At 49.4% G+C, this 19,104-nt stretch overlaps 2 protein-coding genes across 5 annotated transcripts in view; one reads left to right on the top strand and one right to left on the bottom strand.

Annotated features, from left to right (window-relative positions):
- Nucleotides 1-1,187, top strand: part of NUDT16L1 (nudix hydrolase 16 like 1) — a gene marked incomplete at its 5' end in the record, with an annotated part of 2,662 nt that extends 1,475 nt beyond the window's left edge. For 2 of the 3 annotated variants that reach the window (XM_082006946.1, XM_082006945.1), the window contains one exon: nucleotides 257-1,187. In XM_082006946.1, coding sequence (XP_081863072.1) covers nucleotides 257-730 — 474 coding nt within the window. In that variant the 3' untranslated portion in view covers nucleotides 731-1,187. The remainder of the gene's footprint in view (nucleotides 1-256) is intronic. The other variant, XM_082006947.1, reaches the window with a different exon arrangement.
- Nucleotides 1,188-5,015: 3,828 nt separating this feature from the next.
- NAA60 (N-alpha-acetyltransferase 60, NatF catalytic subunit) lies at nucleotides 5,016-11,713 on the bottom strand (the record flags this gene model as incomplete). 2 transcript variants are annotated; one of them, XM_082006985.1, is made up of 5 exons in its annotated part: nucleotides 5,016-5,159; nucleotides 6,005-6,255; nucleotides 8,483-8,579; nucleotides 9,945-10,074; nucleotides 11,604-11,713. In XM_082006985.1, the coding sequence occupies 5 exons, from the start codon at nucleotides 11,711-11,713 to the stop codon at nucleotides 5,016-5,018; spliced, it is 732 nt and encodes a 243-aa protein (XP_081863111.1). The 2 variants fall into 2 exon arrangements, with proteins under 2 accessions (XP_081863111.1, XP_081863112.1); XM_082006986.1 differs by lacking the exons at nucleotides 6,005-6,255; nucleotides 8,483-8,579 and having other exon boundaries at nucleotides 5,016-5,180.
- Between the last annotated feature and the right edge of the window lie 7,391 nt (nucleotides 11,714-19,104).

The following is a 19,104-nucleotide window of genomic DNA, read 5'->3' as shown; positions in this document are numbered from 1 at the left end:
GAGAGCAGGGGCTTGGCGGGGCTCAGGGAGGGGCAGTGCAGGGGCTTCAGCCGGGCTGGGTGCAGGCAGGCGAGGGCAGGCAGGCGCGAGGGCAGGGGTTGGTGCGGGAGGCAGGGGCAGGATCTGGCAGCTGGGGCAGGGTGGGCCTGGGCTGTGGGCTGGTGGGGTGCTGGGGTGAGGGTGTGGGGCAGAGGGTGGTGCAGGGGGGGCTGGTGCTGCCGTGGCCTCTGCTGAGCTGCGCTCCATGCTGTTGCAGGTGATGGGCATGGTCCGCGTCCCCCTCTACACCCAGAAGGACCGCATGGGTGGGCTGCCCAACTTCCTGGGCAACTCCTTCGTCGGAACTGCCAAGTTCCAGCTGCTCTTTGCCCTGAAGATCTTGAACATGGTGCCAGAGGAGAAGCTGGCCGAGGCGGTGGCTGCCACGCAGAAGCCGAAGAAGCCAGCCATTGATCAGGCAGCAGGGGTGACAGGAAACGCACCTGCCGCCAAGCCGGCGAACGAGCTGGTGGCGCCCGCTAAAACGGGCAACGAATTGGCAGACAGGGCAGAGAACCAGGCAGCTGCGCAGGCAGCGGCCGAGGCAACGGAGCAGCCGGTGGCTGGGCCGGAGAGCGGAGCTGTGGTGGAGCAGCTGGCGGCTGTGCCAGCGGCCGAAGTGGTGGAACAGCCGGCGGGGCTGGGGGCAGACGCTGTGGCGGAGCAGCCGGTGGCTGAGCCGATGGAGTGATGCCGCCGTGTTTGTGCTTATTAAAAGTGGGTGAGACTAGAGACTTTCTTCTAACTTTCCGACCCGTTGCCGGCTGCAGTTGCTGCCCACGCGATTCCACTGCCCAGCCGGGAGGGTTTGTCTGAAGCAGGGGAAAGCTATGTATTTTTATGGCCATTAAACTCTAGCGAGCTTCCCAGATCAACCTGCACAGCCCCCTGCAGAGAGTTCGTGTGCTTACGTGAGGGCGCCGAAGCCTTAGAATTATGCTTTGATTTCAGGGACGCACTGCTGCTGTCAGGTCCCCATTTCATTTTTAAGGATCAAAACGTTTTATTTTTTAAATGCCCCGTTGTTGACTTGGACGCGGCTGTGTTTGCAGTGGACACAGCTGAGGTATGGGGCTGCTGGTCAAGCACCTCTGCCAGCGTCGGTGGAAGGGCTCCCCTCCGCTGCCGGCGGTGCAGCCGGGCTCCCGCTCAGGGTGCCGGCACAACGGGGTGGCGTGCCATGAATTCCCTCTGGGGCGCGGGGGAGTGCTCGTGTGGGTTTCAACCTGGAGATCTGTGGGAGCAGGAAAGTGGAATAAATGGCTTTGCTGAACGCTTCGCAGTCAGGATCGTTCTTGACCGCCGGCGCGAAGCCTTTGGCGACCCAGGGCTTTGGGGCTGCAGGGGCCGGGGTGGTGCAGCACTCGTCGGTTCCCCTGCCTCAGGGCTTTGCTCTTTGCGCTGGACTGTGCCGATGAAAGAAGCTGGAGGCGCAGGGGAAGGGCCCAGAGCCTCCCCGGCACTGGTTGTGTGTGGGGGACGTTTGTCCTGTCTGTAACGCAGCCACTGCTGGGGCGGTCGGCAAGGAGCCCGGCTGCACTGAGGCTGTGCAAGCTGCAGCGGGACCAGGCCCTGACCTCTGCAGGGGGTGGCATTTCAGCTGAGCCTGAGGAAAATCCTGCACCAGCAGCTCCCAGCCACAGCGAAGGGGCCTGCGGTTGCCCTGTGTCGCAGCAGAGCACAAGGTCGGGTGAAGGTGCTCAAGCAGCTGCTCAGAGACAGGTTCCTGCACAGAGTGACAAACGACTCGGAAAGAGGTTTGGTTTAATTGAAGAGGTTTAGAGAGAGGCTGATGGCAGCAGCACAGTGCTCTTCAAGAAATACTGGGCTGTGAGGAGGGGACGTGGCTGACACCTCAGAGGAACGGGGTGGCAGGAGGACACACGAGCAGTCACTGCTCCCCTTGGGATGTGCTCGCATGCTGCAGCAGTGGTGCTGGGTTGTGCAAGGGGCAGGATAGAAAGTGGGGGAACATCAGTCCCAGGAAAGCGGGAGAGAAAGATTCAGTCTGGGCCAGAGAAAGCAAGTGCCAAGGAAAACCAGGGGCTTCAGTTGCTAAAGAACTCATATAAACCAGGAAGTTTAAGTAAGAAGTGGCTAAGCAAAAAAAACCCACCCCAACAGTGGTAACATGGATGAGGCTGGAAGGGTGCTTCAGGTCTCTCCTGGGAAAGCACTGTGGCTAGGAGGGATGGCAGCAGTCCCTGCCACTACCACAGCTGCCAGTGGGGGCCAGCCGGGCTGCGAGAGGAGCATCAGGGACAACGGGGACAGCCAGGACCCTGGCAAAGCCAAGGCAACCCCCTGCTCCCCACGGGCAGTGCCAGGCATGGCTGTTCGGCAGCAAGGCTGAGCCGCTGGCTGCGCAGACCTGCCCCATGCTCCTGCAAGTGGCTCCACCACATCACTCGCAGGTGGGAACACGCAGCCCCGCAGAGGGGAACCTTGGGTGGCAGTGGGCTGCGACCCCACCACGCTACCTCTGCTGCAGTCGCAGAGCTCCTCTTCTACCCCGTGGCCCAGCTAAAACTCCCAAGAAGCACCTTGGCCAAAGCTGTGATCACCAGCCCTGGCTCCACCTGCAGCTCCCTGCCCCATCGCATTGTCTGCCACGAAACTGCGTCCCTCGAGCCCTACTCAGCCTGCCTGCTGCACCCAGCACAGCGCAGTGCCGCTTGCACTTCTAACCGCAGGGGAACCAGAGACAGGGAGGGTGGAAGGCGCCACCACCGAGGTCAGCCCTGGCTTCTTGGGGCTGGAAGGGCTCCAAGGATGGGCTCCAACAGCTCCGAGCTCGACTGTCCTCAGAGACGCCTTTTTCCTTGTGTCAAACAGACATTAAGCTAGACCTCTCTGTGCTGCAGAAACGGGACCAGCACCTCCCCGAAGAGCCTGCTGCTGCTCCAAAAAACAGTATGTGCCAGAGCCACCTCCGAGCTGAGCGGTGGCCCATGGCCCAGTCCCAGCCACCCTTCTTGGGGAGCAGCATGGTACCACACACAGCAAGCTCCTCCTGCACCCTTTTATTAATTAACTCCCACCTCTGGGGCTTACAGACACTGAAAGGACTTTGTATGGTCATCGGGGCTGCAAGATCTTAATGTGTTTGCTTTCATTTCTGAGCCTGACCGGTAATTGTGTCTCCCCCCACAGCCTGCCCACACCCGCTGCCGGAGCTGGCGCTGCCAGAGCTGGCGCTGCCTGCACATGCAGGCCCTGCACCAGCTGCAGCTCCATTGCTCAAGTCGCAGTTTCAAAACAAGAGGGGAACAAGGACCGGGGTGCGGAGCAGGGGAAGAGCCTCAGCCAGGGAAGGGGGACTGGCAGTGGGACCCCCTGCACCTCTGACACGTGCCCGGGCTGGGTGAGCTGCAGAGACTCCCACCTTAAAATTGAAGTGCTCACCTGACCTCGCTCCGAGGCCTCTCCGCAGGCTGGGCGTTAACACAGCCCCAGGCTGGCAAGGCCGGGGGGGCCACGGCCAGGGCTCTCCAGGGCAGCGTGGGGAGGTTGCCGTCCACCAGCACGGCCCTGTGGCAATGCCCAGCCAATGGCCTGAAGCACACCAGGGAGCAGCCAGGGCAGCTTTTCTTCAGCAAGGTAAAGCTGTTGTGATCTGTGCACAGAGCTCAGCCCTAAAGATCCCGCAAGAGCCCAGCGCCGGTGCCACAGGAGGGTGCATGCAGGGGAGGAGAAGGGCTCTGGCTGCAGCAGCGGCTCTACACCCCCAGCTCCCCTCTCCAGCTATGTTCCAACTTGGACAGAGGCAGAAAGATCTATACAGTATAATATATATATATTTCACTATGAAATAGCAATTTCATTCCCTGCCTTCTACTTGATGCATCCTGAATTAAATGCTTCTTTTATAAGTCACTCCAGAGGGCTGGCGGGGCTGGGTTTCTCATGCGAGGCAGTTATGCTCCCTGGAAGTGACCCGCAGGAAGCACCAGCGGCAGCAGCTGCCCTGGCAGGACCCAGACGCGATCCTCGCTCCCCCATTCCCCTCACCCAGCTCCCCCTTCCCCAGCAACAAGGGCACAACTGTATATTCTGCCAGCAGTGGCCTGCCAGGGTGCTTACGGCTCATTGACATGGTTAGTCAGTGCAGATTCATTAACCTCATTCACGCTGCTCTACATCACGTATACGGATAGGAGCAAACCAGAGGCAAGGGAAGTGGTGGGGACAGTGCAACATGCACACAGACCGGTGATGCAACGGGCCCTCGGCTACGGCACAGCCAGGTGCCTCACACGATGGCCAGGCCTGCCCAGGCTGTGCTCACAGGCTGCAGGCCACAGGGGTTAAGTCAAGGCTGCAGCCTGTCAACTGTGAAGTCTGCCAAATCTCGGTCAACCTGTGGAACAAGGAGTCCCATCCAGGGGCTGGGTCACTGACCAAGAGCTGTCATCACCGGAATCAGTGCAGAGCCGGATGGTTCGGGAGATGAAAGGAAGAACAGTCCTATGGAAAGACAAGGGCAGCAGCTGTCAGGGAAACCAGGTGTTACAGAGCTCTTCAAGTGTACCGGAGAGCCACTGCTCTCAAGACACTGTTGTCAGAGACCTACAATGCAACTGGCAGCAAACAGGCTGTCAGTTACTGTGCTGGGACACTGAGCTGGGGAAAGAGCGAGGACTCGGTCACTCTGGGTCTTGCAAGCTGGTCTAGCAGAGCTGGGAAAAGGAGGGAAACAGCAGGGACCGGTTCAACCTGCTGTCAGGCTCTGAGCTCAAGTAAATAAGATCAGAGTTCAAATTCCCTTCAGATGAAACCAGTAGGAGTTTGGCCACCAGCTGGAGACCGGAGCACAGCGATGCCCCAGACACGCGGCAGCTTCGGCAGCCCTTGCTCGAGCACGCTCTTAGCTGCCCCAAGACAGCGGCCGTGAGGCATCGCCACCGTGTCGCTGCCGGCCTCGGGCAGAGAAGGGAGCTTTCCCCCAGGCACCTACCTTTGCCTTTCCGATCCACTCACATCGTCCGGCTATATTCAATGCCGCTCTTGGCAGAAATGCCAGACCAGGGCAGAAGGCTGCAGAGAAGGCTCTGGGCTTGTCGATATATCCTCTGGGGAATTGAACATGGGCTCAGGCTGGCCAGCGTTGATCCAATGTGCTGCAGGTAGTCAGTAGCCATCAGTTAAGGACAGCAAAATTTACACTGTGACTTAAGAGATAACTTAAAACTCTGTGGACTAGCACCCCCTAAAGAGACTCCATGACACAGCAAAAGCTAGTCTGCTGTTAGACAGCCAGATCTGTTCCTTGTCTTAACTACTTGCTCCTTTCTATCAAAAGCTCCTTTCTATCCTTTTCTATCTGCTTTGCACCTTAAAAGAAGGCAATTTGGGAAGACTGGCTCCAACTTGCATGGGAAATACTTCCTCTAAGCAGCTACTAGTTCCCTTTGCACTTCACAGCAAGTTCCTGTGGGAACAGCAATCTATCCACCTGCCTGGCAAGGTCTGGGCTGATTAGCTACACCCGGGAAAGATCAGGTTTCTTCTCCGTCATCCAACAACCTGAAATAAACTCCCAAAGTCAGTCTGAGAGCAGCCTCCTGAGATCCAGGCCAGGCCAGGGTCACAGGGGATCCCAGGCCACAGGAACCAAGACCAAGGGCTTCTCTGCCATGTTACTGGACAAATCCTGCACCACACAAGCACGCCTAGCACTCTGGCTTAACACCAGCATTCACTACCACTGGCATCAAACTCACTGCAACTTAGAATTCAATGTGCCATCCTGCCTGAACTGTTCCCAGAGGAGTCGGGGGAGCCTGGGCACAAGCAGGTCACTCTCAAATCCCTCTAACACCACCTTCCTTCCGGCTTCCGATTAAACTCACATCTGAGCAGGCATCAGTCCCCAGATCTAGCCAGGTCACACTTTGCTAGATTGCCCTTTTTAACCTACAACATAGTTTGGCATCTGCTTCTTGTGTTCCACTGCTAATCAGACTGAGGGTAAAGGATATAAGATTGTCCAGGGTGGATGTCCGCCATTGATGTACAGGACGTAGGTAAAGCCATCTTTGAGGACCCCTCTGATGGAATAATAATAGGGAAGATAGTGGTGCTGTTTAAAGTCTCTGTTTTCATAGAAGTTTATTGCTGTGTTGTTAGTGGTGAGGACGTGCAGGTAGATGGCTTTGCAGTGATCTTGGGCAGTCGTTGATATATGGTCTTTTAAACTTTCAAGCAAGAGCGAACCTGTTGAAGGAAAGAGCAGCAGAATCACACAGTGCAGCTGCCTCCTCAGGGACAGCACAAGGGTTCGTGGGTCCCAGCTGAGGTCTCCTGCACCCAGCGTCTAAGCAGTGATTGCTACACCCGCGTGAAGATCCCAGATCCCACCCAGTTCTCACAGACCCTCTTGATGAATTTAACAGGACCATGCTCCATGGTTTTAATATGAATCTCATCTCACCTATGAGCACAGCTTCACAAAACAGATTTTATGAAGACACAAGCTTGTGATTCAATAACCACAAAGATGAGCCAGACACGGGAATCTGCCAGTAATGCCCATCCCCAGCCAAGCAGCGCTCAGCTTTGGGGAGTATCAAGTGAGTCATTTTCAATGGTATCAGTCCCATCACATTTATTTATTTGAAAGCCATTTAAATAGCAGAGAGTCAAAACAAGACTTCACAAGCAGGTTATTGCATTGCATCTGCTGAGTTCAAATTAAAATCTAAGAACTATAGGATTTTAAGATCCCTTCTTAGGAAAAGAGCCAAGGCATAGTCTCACTCAACCTGGATTTTCTGCAGCAACTAGTCAGCAGGATAAACCAGAGAAGGGCACAAAGAATACTCCAGCCCTGAGAGACGAGACCTGGAGGTTCTTCCAAACCACCTCAACACGACATGAAGGACCCAGCAGAACTTGCAGGGGAAATTCTTCCATCAAGTATGGTAACAACAGGCTAAAGAAATAGCTTAGCTAATACAAACACACAGATGAGATTTATGCTGCCGTTTCACAATCCTCAGACTACTTCACGGTCACTTGACGCTTAGTAGGAATTTACATCAGCCAAGCACAAAAAGACACTGAGAGACATCAACAGGAGAGCAGTTTAATTTTGTTATAAGATATTCCACTCTTCTATCTCACAGAAATCAAACTGCCCTCTGGTTTAAGAATAGCAGAGAACTAGAAACCAAAGCCTTTTTATGTCTGCCAGAGAAAAATTAGAGCTTTAGTGCTTAAAAGTATGCCTGGGGTGAAAAGCCTCCTGTATGAAAGACTTCAGCTTCAAAGACAAGTAGAAAAAGTCTCAAGAGAAAGGTCTCAGAAAAAGCACCAGCAGGCAGCAGCTTCTTTAGGTTGTTTTGAGAGAACATGGCAACATGCTGTCTAGATGTGATGGACACAGGAAATACTGATACTGAAAGGAGAAAATTCCAGCAAAATGGAGCTGAGAAAAAAATAGGATTTGGAAACTGAAAGGGGCTCAAAACAGCCACAACTTTACAGAAGACCCCTTTACCACCTTCTCTGAACATTAGTCTGTGCAAGTATTCTCTTTGTACAGAAAATTTATCTCCAGAAGCATTTCAATGCAAGTTTTAAATACAGCTCTCCCACTGAGGACTCTTCAGGTCATTTCTTTATATAGCCTAGCAGTCCGTACCATTCTAAACACGACTAGGGGAGAAGGGAGGACTCAAGGAAAGAAGTTATACCTGTATCCACTGAAGAGACCTCAGATGTGCAACACTGGGTCATGCTGCCAAACCTGGCCTATCTCCTTTTGCAGGTCAAAGATATCAATGATGCTTGAAATTTCACCAGGAGGGCACTTATTTGATGACAAAACACATCCTGCTCTAAATGGAGATAAGCCCTCTTGACTGCAGGGTTTTCAAATGGCTGCAAAAATGCTGTGAGTTGCAGCAGGCATTCAGAGCAGACTTTTACATGCGTATGACAGATTTAATCAGGTCCAAGTTACACCCTTTTTCTAGTTCCCTTTGTCTTTTTCTAAATGTCTGTTCTATCTGTTGAAGTCGAGAGGTTAAAAGCAGCTCTTTTTTCTGCCTCAGGGACCAGGCTTCTGATATCCATGAAAGAAAATCACTTCAAACCGTGCTCCAGGGTGAAGTCCTAGCACTCCAGTCAGTCTCAGCAGCAGGAGTGCAAGTTTTTGGTGTGCTCAGCTGTCCCCTGGGAACAAGACGGACAAAGCCCCATGCTCTTTGGAAACATTTGCATGTTGTGTTGCGCCTATGCCAGTAAAAACATCTCGGTGCACCTGCATTAACAGCAAGAAGGGGACACGAGTGCGTCACCTTCCCAGTTGCTGGTAGGAATCACTGACAAGCTTGTCTCAAAAGGGTATCGTGGTGAAATGGTGGACCTCCTTCAGTCATGCCCACTAGCCCCATGCGGCAAATGGCAGCAACAGAGTTGTCACTTAGCAGCATCTTACCTATTCCATGTTTTCTGAATTCCTTCACCACTCCAAGACTGAGGATGTAAGCAACTTGAGTGTCCACAGGAAAATTGGAAGCTAAGATATCTCCATCCTGAGTAGAGATATAACAAGTTATTTAGTAGGATACCTGGAGAGGCACAGGAGAAGGCAAGAATCCCACACTGGAACATCTGAAAACAAGGCTAGAGCAGGAAAATTCTCTTCACTCTTAGCTGAAGCTTCTGGAAAGAAGGTGGGCAGTTAAAAAAAAACAAGCATGGTCCCTTCCCAGATGCAGAACACAAATCATGATGTTTCCTTACCATATACATTATCCGTGGGCTTAGGGACAGAATATATTTGCATTCTTTACCAGGAAGGATTCAAAGTGCCAATTCTGGTGTTACACATTGGCATCTAGATCAATCCGGCAAGAGTCTTTATTGCCTGCATGCTCCCATCTGAGCTTCGTGTCAGCTGGAGATCTCTATACTGCTGTAGAGGACAAGGAGCATGTTCTACAAGCTCAGTCGCCTGGAGCAGTGTCTGAATAAGTCCCTGGCTTTCAGCTTGGCTGGAACAAGAGCCTTTTGTTAGCATTGCTGAAGATGCAGTTTCTGACTTTGACTAGCTCTGAGATGCAGCCAGATAGCTAGAGTGAAGAGACCCGTGCCACTCGGTGCTCTCAGTTCCTATGAATGTTAAGGTTATTGTTTAATCATAACACTGATGGCCTTTTATAAGTTATGCGCTCTCTGCATTGCCCTTGCTTTTTTTTAATCCACTTGCCTATGCTGTTTTCCCTACACTAACCCAGTGGTCTTTTCCCATACCGTCTTCAATGACCATCTCTTTTTCACCTCTCTGCTGTACCGTGTTGTCTCACCTGGCCTGCAAGCTCTGTTATCCCTGAAGCCTGAGCTTCTGCAGATTGGTTACCTTTGCTTTATGTTCGAGACAGTGACCATGTAAATGAAGGAGTTTCTGCAGGAAGTCAGAGGAGTAACTCACTCAGCACAGCTAAGGAAGTTCAACCCTTACGTAAGAAAGAAAGAGGTTTGTCCTCCCACAGCTGCGCGTCCCTCAGTCACCAGCAACGACCAGGCTCACTGAAAACAGCCGGGCAACAGTTAAATGGCTGGCTACACAGCCACTTCTGGGTTATGCTTGCATGATCTGATCCCTCCGCACAGCACATAGGGCAGCACGCTTCCCACCGGGCCACAGCTGCCTCGCCCCAGCAGGAGGAGACTTTGTGGTACCAGGCTGCTCAGCAGCCCAGGTGTTCAGACAGATCCCACCACCCACGCTCCACTAGCTGGAAACAGGCATCTTCTTGGTTTCTTAAATTAACTCAGGATCATTCTTAGAAGTGTTTGGATGGATGAGGGAAAAAAATACCCCGGACAGGTCCCATCGCGGTCAACCATGGCAAGAGGTGGGCTATCTCATACTGAAGCACAGTTTAGTAGCATACCTCTTTATGCACCTTTGTTCTGCTCTTGATCTCTGCCACTATCATTCCCACGATGGAGCCTCTGTATGTGGCTGCGAGGGAAAAGAACTTCTTGTTGGAAGTGATATCTCGGTACCATGAGTCAGGGTACCTGGGAAAGAAGAAAAAACAGGAATGTTTGGGGACACAAAGCCCACGGGAGCAGGCAGCACCACTGCAAACATTGGGCTGAGATGCTGCTCAAGTGGAAATGGGCAGCAACATCTTTAAATGCTGGTCACTGGAACTGTGGGCCAGTGTATTTTATAGGAGACTAAGGGAGGGAAGCTGTACTACTGAAAGGGCTGTCTTCTGCAAAGACATACAGCCAAGGAGCTCAGCCATATGTCAATCTAAAGCTCCTTCTATGCTACTAATTTAGCTTATTCCACAAAATCTGGGTTAGGAAGTTATTCACCTTTGCTGTCTTAACCATTGTATGGTACCAGCGAACATCAAACAGCTGCTGTACCCCACTTGGTAGCATGGTTTCTTTCAATTGCATCGAAGCAGCAATGCAGGCTGCTATGTAACGGCCTCCCGCCTTGCTAAGGCAACCACATTTTCATTTTGCTTTCATTGCCCAGAGCTTTCACTTCCATCTTTAGCAAGTTATTTTTAAATGCCAGATCCATCTGCCCTCATCTAAGAGCGTAAGGATCTCGTTAATTTGATACACATGTGAAAAAAATACTGCATATTGGTACCAAAAAAAAAAAAAAAAAAAATCACATCAGCAGCCTCCAGCTCTCCTCCTCCTTCTGCAGCTACTAAAGGGAAACTAGCGTACACTGAGTTATTTCACCTTATTTCAGTTATTTATTTGCTGAGAGTTCAGCATGCCTGGTGTTTAAAAGAAATCTACAAATTCAAAATATTATGAATGCTTTTGCTAGTTTGTTATATTTTATTCAATCATAATTATAAACCACTAAAATCCTCTATAAACCTTCTCAACAAAGCTAAAGAAAAAATTCCTTGAAGTCTACAGCTGTAGTTTCCCTGGATGCTTTACGCCAGAAAGCTATCAGTTCCCCAGAAAAGCTCTTTATTGTGCAGACACAAGCATTTACCAAACGGGGGCTGGGGAGCTGACTTGGGACAGACTGACATCACCTTTAAGCCGGATCTTTGGGAGCAACAGTGATCCTGAGTACACAGGCAAGTACTGTTCAGTCTCCGCCAGGACATTCAGAATGATGGTCCCTCAGGAACAGTTGCTCCCTGTCGGTTTGGTTCAGCTCTGAGGGTGCTTTCTCGGCACACACCGCAGAACACAACTTTCTAGCACAAGCACAGAGATGCTGTCCTTTTCCCTGGAGATGTGCTCCTTTCCCCATCTCATTTACGCTCTTTCCCAAGAAGCTGACCCACCCCTTTAATTACAAAGCCCCTCTTTCTGCCAAAATCTGCAAGCAGGAACTTTCTGATGACTTTAAGGGCCCTGCAGGACAGGCAGCAAAGGGCCTTTAATAGGACCACCACAACCACAGCGCATAAAATATTCAGAACATGCTTCTATCTTAGCAACAGTCCAGGAGGCTGCAGAGCCTTTGGTGTTAGCTCTGAACTGGACCAGTGCAGGTTCACACCATTTGTTTCTAGATCCCCGTCATCTCACACCTCAGACCAGTAACGTACTCTATTGGGAACCAGTCGCCACAGAGCTGCTTCACTGTGTCTATGTCATTGTGGCAGAGAAGACGCAGGTTTATGTCCGTAAGTGCAGTCGGGGGCACCTCCTCTGTCATTCACGCCTGCAAGAAAAGAAAGCACATTTAAGAATGATGAAGCACAGATTCTGACTCTCCGCTTTGGTCAGGCATTTGCGCGGAGGCAGCAGGAGGGTCTCACTATCAATACAGTTGTTTTTTTCTTAGCAGAATGAGTTTTCAAGAGAGATGAAGCAAAATACGGCAACATGAACCTGAGATGCATCTCAAAGCCCTGTTGCCCACAGGATAAGCACAGCTGACTTCTCAGCCTGACCCACCCCACCAGCCCGGCATCTGTACACTCCCTGCTCCCTGCGAGCACAGTCCAGCGATGCGTGTGAAGGAGCACGTGGCACCAACCACTTCCAAAAAGAGCTCAGGATGCTGCATTAAATACGTGCCAAGTGTACCTTACAACACATGGAGCACTTCAAATGTCTATGCAGGACCAATTTTTTGTTAAAACAAAACTGAACAAACAGCTTAAAAAGGAAGCACTGCTAGAAGACCATTTACAGAGTCCTCTTACACAATCTCCAGTTACTCTCCATGTAACAACTCCAGTTACTACGTATGCAGAGGATTCAAATTCTTTAAAACGGTAAATTTGTTTAACATGCTGGTGAAAGGAGATCTAGTTGCATTTCCCCTCCTTCCTACATGCTACAACTCCACGAGGGCTGGCTTTCCAGCCCAGGAGAGAGTGTTCAAATACAGAAATGCCAAGATACTTTTCTTTCACCATAGCACTACCACAATCCTACTAACCACGTACCGGACACTTACTCCAATGTCTTCAGCCTTTTTTAACAAGATACCAGAGGGAAAGCAAGCAAGCAGTAACTAAAGTGGTTGTAAAAGCATTTGTAGTGCAGATGCAGGAACGAAGACCAGATCTTGAGAGCAGGCTCTAGGCAGGACAAAGCCCCACGCGAGACACTGCGCACACAGAGCAAACAAGGCAGGCAGAGGCAGGGCAGCTGCAGGAGTCAGCTCCCTTTCATGGGTCACCTGCAGTTCTCCATCCACAGCTTTGTCTCTGGCGCTCCAGCCCTCTTAGTCCCAGGTCAAAGAACCAGACCAGGATGCAAAGAAAAAATCCCAAACCCACCACCGTCAACTTTAAACGTCGTTTGTTTTTGTTTGTACTTTCTCTTCACAATTTTAAGATGGTTATGGTCTCAAATCTTGGTTTCAAAATGTTGAGTTATAAGGAAAAAGCTGCACACAGCAGCGCTGGTGTATGCCCTCCTGTTGAAAGGGCTGCTCGGCGCTCCTGTGCTCTCGCCAAATTTGAAGCCCAGACACTTGAGAAGGAACAGATTTAAACACACTGAACTAGCCACGCCATTTGCAACAGTTTCAACGCAAAAATCGCATCACCTCCGTAACACGCTCTGTGACTGGCAAAGACGCACAAAAAGAGTAGGCACAGCAACGGTCCCAGTTTGACAGCACACAGCTGTGTGCCGACTGCTCTCCTAAGAGTTTGGAAACACCTCCTTCCACTGTACCCCTAAGAAAAAAAGAAAAAAAAAGGCTAAGCCATGAAATCCACATTCCATCCCCAAATTTCTCTTTCAAGGTACATAAGCTAGCTTTTTTTTTTTTCCCCCCAGTTCCCCTGGGTGAACCGGTAGGGAGCAACTCCAAATTAGCACAACATGATGAGAGCAGAGTCCCCAGATGCTGGGGTCCTTGGAACTCAACATCAGTGCTGAAAGAGAGGTAATTAGCACTGCTCACAAGAACATCGTTCACCCTTGACTTTGGCACTCTCCCTGCAACACACGTCGTAGGTCTCCTTTGCACTGGCCAGCGCAGTGTGAGCTCCCACCCCTCTGTCCTCCCGGAGGGCAGCACAAAGACCCTACGCCGCATCGGCCTGGATCTCCCAGGGAGGAAGGAGTTTGTGTGCAACCTGGAACACATCAAACTGCCCATATACCCCCAGGAGAAAGGATATGATTAAAGGTCCACTATTATCCAGAGAAATCTTTGCTAGCCCTTCTCCCATGCAGGCAGAAAGAATGGCAAAATGCTTTATTAAAGAGGTCCAAGGAAGTTCTCCTACAGCTCTTGAGGAAGATGGAATGGGGTGGATTTCTTCAAGGAAGGAATCCTTCCCAGACACAGCTTTCCTCCCAGCCACTGGTCCTACATATTTCCCTGAGAAGGGTTTCCATATATTGATATGGATTGCTTGCTGTTCTCCAAAGTAGTCCTTGAGAAGAATCACAGCTATTTCACAGCCTGTTCTGGGACTGCGGTTGCATGTTTACCAAGCAGCCTGCAGCTTTCACAATCAGTCCAGATGCTAGTTTCAAAACAACTTAAGCACCTAGAAAACCCGCAATACCAGTACTCCTTGCTGCTTTTAAAACTAATTTTACACTCCCAGAAATGGCTCAAGCCCTTTGAGGCCAGATTTTGAATCTGCACCCTGTCGTGGCAGCAAGCACGCCCTCCACCACCAGCCCCCGGTGACCTTTTAACAAGTCTCAGCTTTACCCCACGCGGCCCCGAAGGAAGGGCACATTCGCTTGCTGTGGCTGATTCAATCCACACCGCTGCCGGCTGAGGTAGCTGATGCACAGCGCTGTGGACCCCAGTCCCACCTTCCCACACCTCCCACCCTTGCTGGACCCTTTGCTGAGCCATTTCAGAGCGGTGACCCACCACAAGATCACGGAACGAGGGCAAAACAGTTGTTTGTAGGCCAGAGTTGCTTGGACAAAGCTTGGGTAGCGTAAGACAGGCTTCCTGGGGGGCGAAAAGAGGAGTGGGGTGAGCAGGCACGTACAGCCAGAGCCGCTTCGGCCATGGCGAAGCTCCGAGCCCCCGTACATCACTTCGTTAGTGGGCATTAAGCGGCACTCAGGTTTGCAACAGCAGGGCTCTTTCTCATACATTTTATTATTCTTGAGAAGTTTCGATGCTCCTGTAAGGCAACACCCCTTCTCGGTCAACACTCTCAGCATTAATAAATCAAGAGATAAATGAAAATACCATGATAGAGCCATATTTTTGCTAGTGAGTAGAAAAGGCAGAGGCCTAGGAGCAGACTTAGCCAGCAGCTGCTGCAGGAGAGACAGAGCCAGCACAGGACTCATTCTTGTGAGGATTAGTTCATGTTTATTTAACACTATATTCTCAAACAGCTAGGCAAGCATTATGCATTATCCTGTAGCTGAAGCCAGCCTTAAAAAAAGTAATCCATGACTGTTTTGTTGAACAGTATAATCCCCCTCCCCTCAAATTCCGACAGCCATTTCGCAGCGCCGGTTGTGTTTGCAGGGACTGGCTCCATCCGCTTTGCGTGATGTGACCCAATCTGACGCTCTTGCACATTAAGAGGAAGTTTAGGACACCCGCTTGGCACCGTGTCCTGCCACAAGGTTTTAGGAGAGCAGACCTGTGCACCTTCCTCCCTGGCCAAGTGTTGCTGTTGCCGAAGGAGCTGCGAGAGATGAAATCCCAGGCGAGACAATTCCCTTCATACCCAGGTGACAGCCTCTGGCTCTTCACAGATACCTGGGCAAACACCCAAGACCCAAGTCCTGACCTGGGTCATGCTGTAATTAGCAGAGCCAAAAGTCCTGAACCAAAGCCTCAGCTAGCACAGCGATGAGCCTATCACTTTTAGAGTCAACTTGGGTTTAGAGGACAAAAGATACATTTGGAAGCCTAAAGAAATAATAAAAAAGCAAGAATCAGTGTAAAATACAACCCTAGGACTCCATGGAAGTTAAAAAGGCCTTCAGGGGTTTAGGGGTAGCATGGCTCCACTCATCACTGCAACACCGACAACACCAAGTTCTGACCTCTGAGACCAAGTGGTGGTTGCTGCGAAGCAAAAACCTAGGCTGCAGCCACATGCAGTTCACTGAAGGAGGTCCACAGCCATTTCTGAAAACCCACAGTGAAGTTATCTTCTTCAATAACTTTTTCTCAGGTGTCAGTCTTTGTTCATGTGATAGCCATGGTCTGGGAGGTGGCCCAGCGGAGCACAGTGACCTCACCCTTTTGTCAAAATGGGACACACTTGCTTGTAACGATTATAACATGAGCCAACATTTTATGCTTATGCAGCTAAACATTTTAAAAAGCTTTGAGGACACCCTTTTCCAAAACACCAATGTTAGCAGTATGGAGAACTAGAAACTGAGCATTTAATTGCCTTTCCTACCCAAAACCTGCAGATATTAACACACAACAAATTAATTTCAAAAAAAACCTACAGGAAAGTATAAAGGTTTTGAGCATTTCTACCAGACTTCTGCATTGCTCTGTTGAAAAAAATCTAGCAAAAGATTTTGGCCTTATGTGTAGAGGGTAGCTGCAGAGGCACTCGTCAAATACACATTGCAAGTATTTAGCAGTAATGGAAGTTGGATGAAAAGAAACAGTAAGTATATTACTAAATAAGCCAACTTTTAACATATAACCTTAAAATTGAAGCACGTTGTTAGGCCTAAACTTAGTATTTAAGAATAATGTCATAAATCTTTGGCATCAGTAAGCTCTAGTGTTAATAAGCTAAAGAAGAATATTTCACAATCCTGTCTAGAAGGCAGAGAGGAGCCTTTAGCTTCCAGCATCAGTCCAAGCGATGGCTGGGACTCCATGAACCACCAACGTTCACTCCACACAATGAGCCAAGCAGGGGTACGGACATTTCTCTACCACCAGTACTTCCAGGTCCTGCCATGCAAGAGTAGGTCTTATTTTGAGTTTAGGTTAGCTACCAGGTGCAGGGACAGTTTCTTTACCTGAACTAGATGCTTCACAGCTGAGAAATCTCAACTCAGGCTTTTCTCAAGAACAGGGTATTTTCTTTCCCTCTTAGATCCCCTGTATGAAAAAACAAGTGAGGAAAATCTACATAATACTGTATTTCCAGCGAAATTGAGGTACTCGCACAGAATCAGCACTCTTAATCCAACCAGGTGTTCAAATGCAAGATAAAGCCTGATGCTTACTAGAATATCGGCAGGCAGCTGCTTTAAATGCTTTTGAAAATCCCTCGAGCACTTCCATACCTACAAAAGCCTGGCCGAGCGGTTCAACAAGTTAAGAATTCCCTTGTTTAGCACTATTAGACATGTTTTAACGACACTTTTGCCTTGTGCATCCTGCAAAAAGGAGTTGGGTTTGAGCAATGAGAAATCATAAGATGCTGGTTTTATGACTTTTCATGTGGACTTCAACTTCGATGCAGATAAGCTCATAAAAATTCCAAGTAAAAATTTTATCATCTAGCAAGAAACATCACAATTTCCTGGCAGAATAAAAGCAAGGTAATCTAAGACTAAAGCTAAATGAATACTAACTAGAATCGTATACACATATAACTTCCAGTAAGCAGTCTATTGGCTTCAAAGTTAGTGTTCACACAAAAACCAACATGAAGGAATCTTCTTCGCTTGCAGACACAAAGCTAGACTGAAGTCCATCAAAATCTTTTACTTTCAAATTTAAATGCTTAATTGAAATCAATTCATCCTGAACAGAAAGAAGCCAACTTACAGGAAAGAATAAAGAAAAACAAGCACTGTCAGGGTAGTGGGGTTTTATAAAGGAATCCTACGATTCAGGAAGCATTGTCCCAAAAAGAAAGCACGGCCAACCATCCCGGTACCGCAGGCACCTCCGCCATTAAACGGTGCAGACCCTTATTTACTCAGGCTGAAGATTTTCACCTTCTGGAATTCAAAGCGTTTTCTTCAAGCACACTCCTGCTAGATTATTAAGGATTATCTGCTGTTGTTCCACAGAAGGAAAAAATTAAGTTCCTCCAGACAACTACCAAGTACATACCACGCACGGGCCAGGTCTGAGGAACTGCAGCGATGCTAAACAAGTCTGCAAAGGCGCCACGCGAGTTGGTCCTTCCTCCGGCTGCCAGGTCACGTTCCCCTGCCTACAGCTGCATGTTTCGACCCAGCACTTCAGTGATGGACATATGCACAGTAGCTATATTTTACTTTACGTGACCAGACCATCTGCTCGGCACAAACACAGGCTAGCAGATATTCCCTGGAAGATTTCCATGCATGCACAGTGGGCCAGAGCTGGATTTCCTTATGCCTGGTACCCTCACCAGAGGTGCTGCTCCAGCGTCGCCACCAAATCTTTGTTCGCGACTTCTGCGTGGACAGTACTCGAATCCCAGCAAGACAAGATTTCCAGGAAAAAAAGAAAATAAATTAATGACACCTGGCCTCTTCTCTCACTTTTACATAAACAGGCTCAAACAAAGCCCAGACAGAATTTTAAGAGCTACTCAAAATGCAGGACAGGCACATGTTAGCTGTGACTGAGCATCACCGTACTCAAAACAGACACGGGCTCTGCTGTTGTCTGGGGAGTATCACTTCAAGAGCACCAGCGGGAGTTTTCACCGCTAGAAGTCTCTCTACCTTGCGTCATCTGGCACTGGGGATTTCATTTACATTAAACCATTCAATCTGAACCAGCCAAAGGTCTAATTCCAACAAAGCAGTAAAGATTTCCCTTCTGCATTTCATTTTAAGCTTACTGTGTTTTTAGGTTACCGGTCTCACAGGGAATGTTCCACAGACACCCCTATTACCAAGCTCCTTTCGTTTAATACAATAAAATTGCAACTGCATTTGAAAACGTCATGAATCATTACTAAGAATCTCAAAGAGGCGCTTCTAGGACTTAGGGCAACATTATCAAGGCAATAGGAGCCAAATTTTTAAAGATAGTTAAATACTTGGTTTGATACCTTCTAGGTGCTACTCCATGTCTGGTCATAGAATAAAAAAATAGGTTGCAAGGACTCTTCGGGATTTAAGCCTACTTAGATCAGCTTGCTAAGGCCCACAGTCCCACGTAACTTCAGCAAGGAGCAAATCTCTTCACCCTGCCTGGGCTCAGACGAGTTCTTTTGCACACAAAGGTGCAACTGGAAAGCTGCGGTGTGAAACATGCTGCCTACACCGATACAACCATGCCTCTGTGTGCTATTTGTTACACGCTATTTATCCTATTTAATGATCCTGCTCCTTCTAGGAATCCCATGCAGGTTCATTTGGGACAAGCAACATCCAAATCCCAGAAGATACGGTTCTCCTCATTCCCGGTACGTTATGCAAACCGATGGAGCTTGGAGTTCACAGTCACAAGCAGAACGGTGATCGTTTCACCTCCATTCCTCTACCATGCATCACATCCAACAGGAGTACTGCCCAGAACTGCCATCACTTAATTCCCTACATTAGCAGAAGCAGATGTTTGGAGCGAGCGAGACACTTAATGGCAAATCTAGGACAAAATGACTGATTTTGTGCCTTGGTCTGAAAATAATGCAATAATATGGCTGGAAACAGGCTCTGATGCTAGATTATGTTATTTCACAATAGTCCGTAATGCCTTTTTATCCAGGCATTATGTTTTTC

Source organism: Phaethon aethereus, assembly GCF_964289735.1.
Source record: "Phaethon aethereus genome assembly, chromosome: 15".
In the NCBI taxonomy this organism is placed as follows: domain Eukaryota; kingdom Metazoa; phylum Chordata; class Aves; order Phaethontiformes; family Phaethontidae; genus Phaethon; species Phaethon aethereus.
The sequence above is the reverse complement of the archived record's forward strand: the minus strand, read 5'-3'. Positions and strand labels throughout refer to the sequence as shown.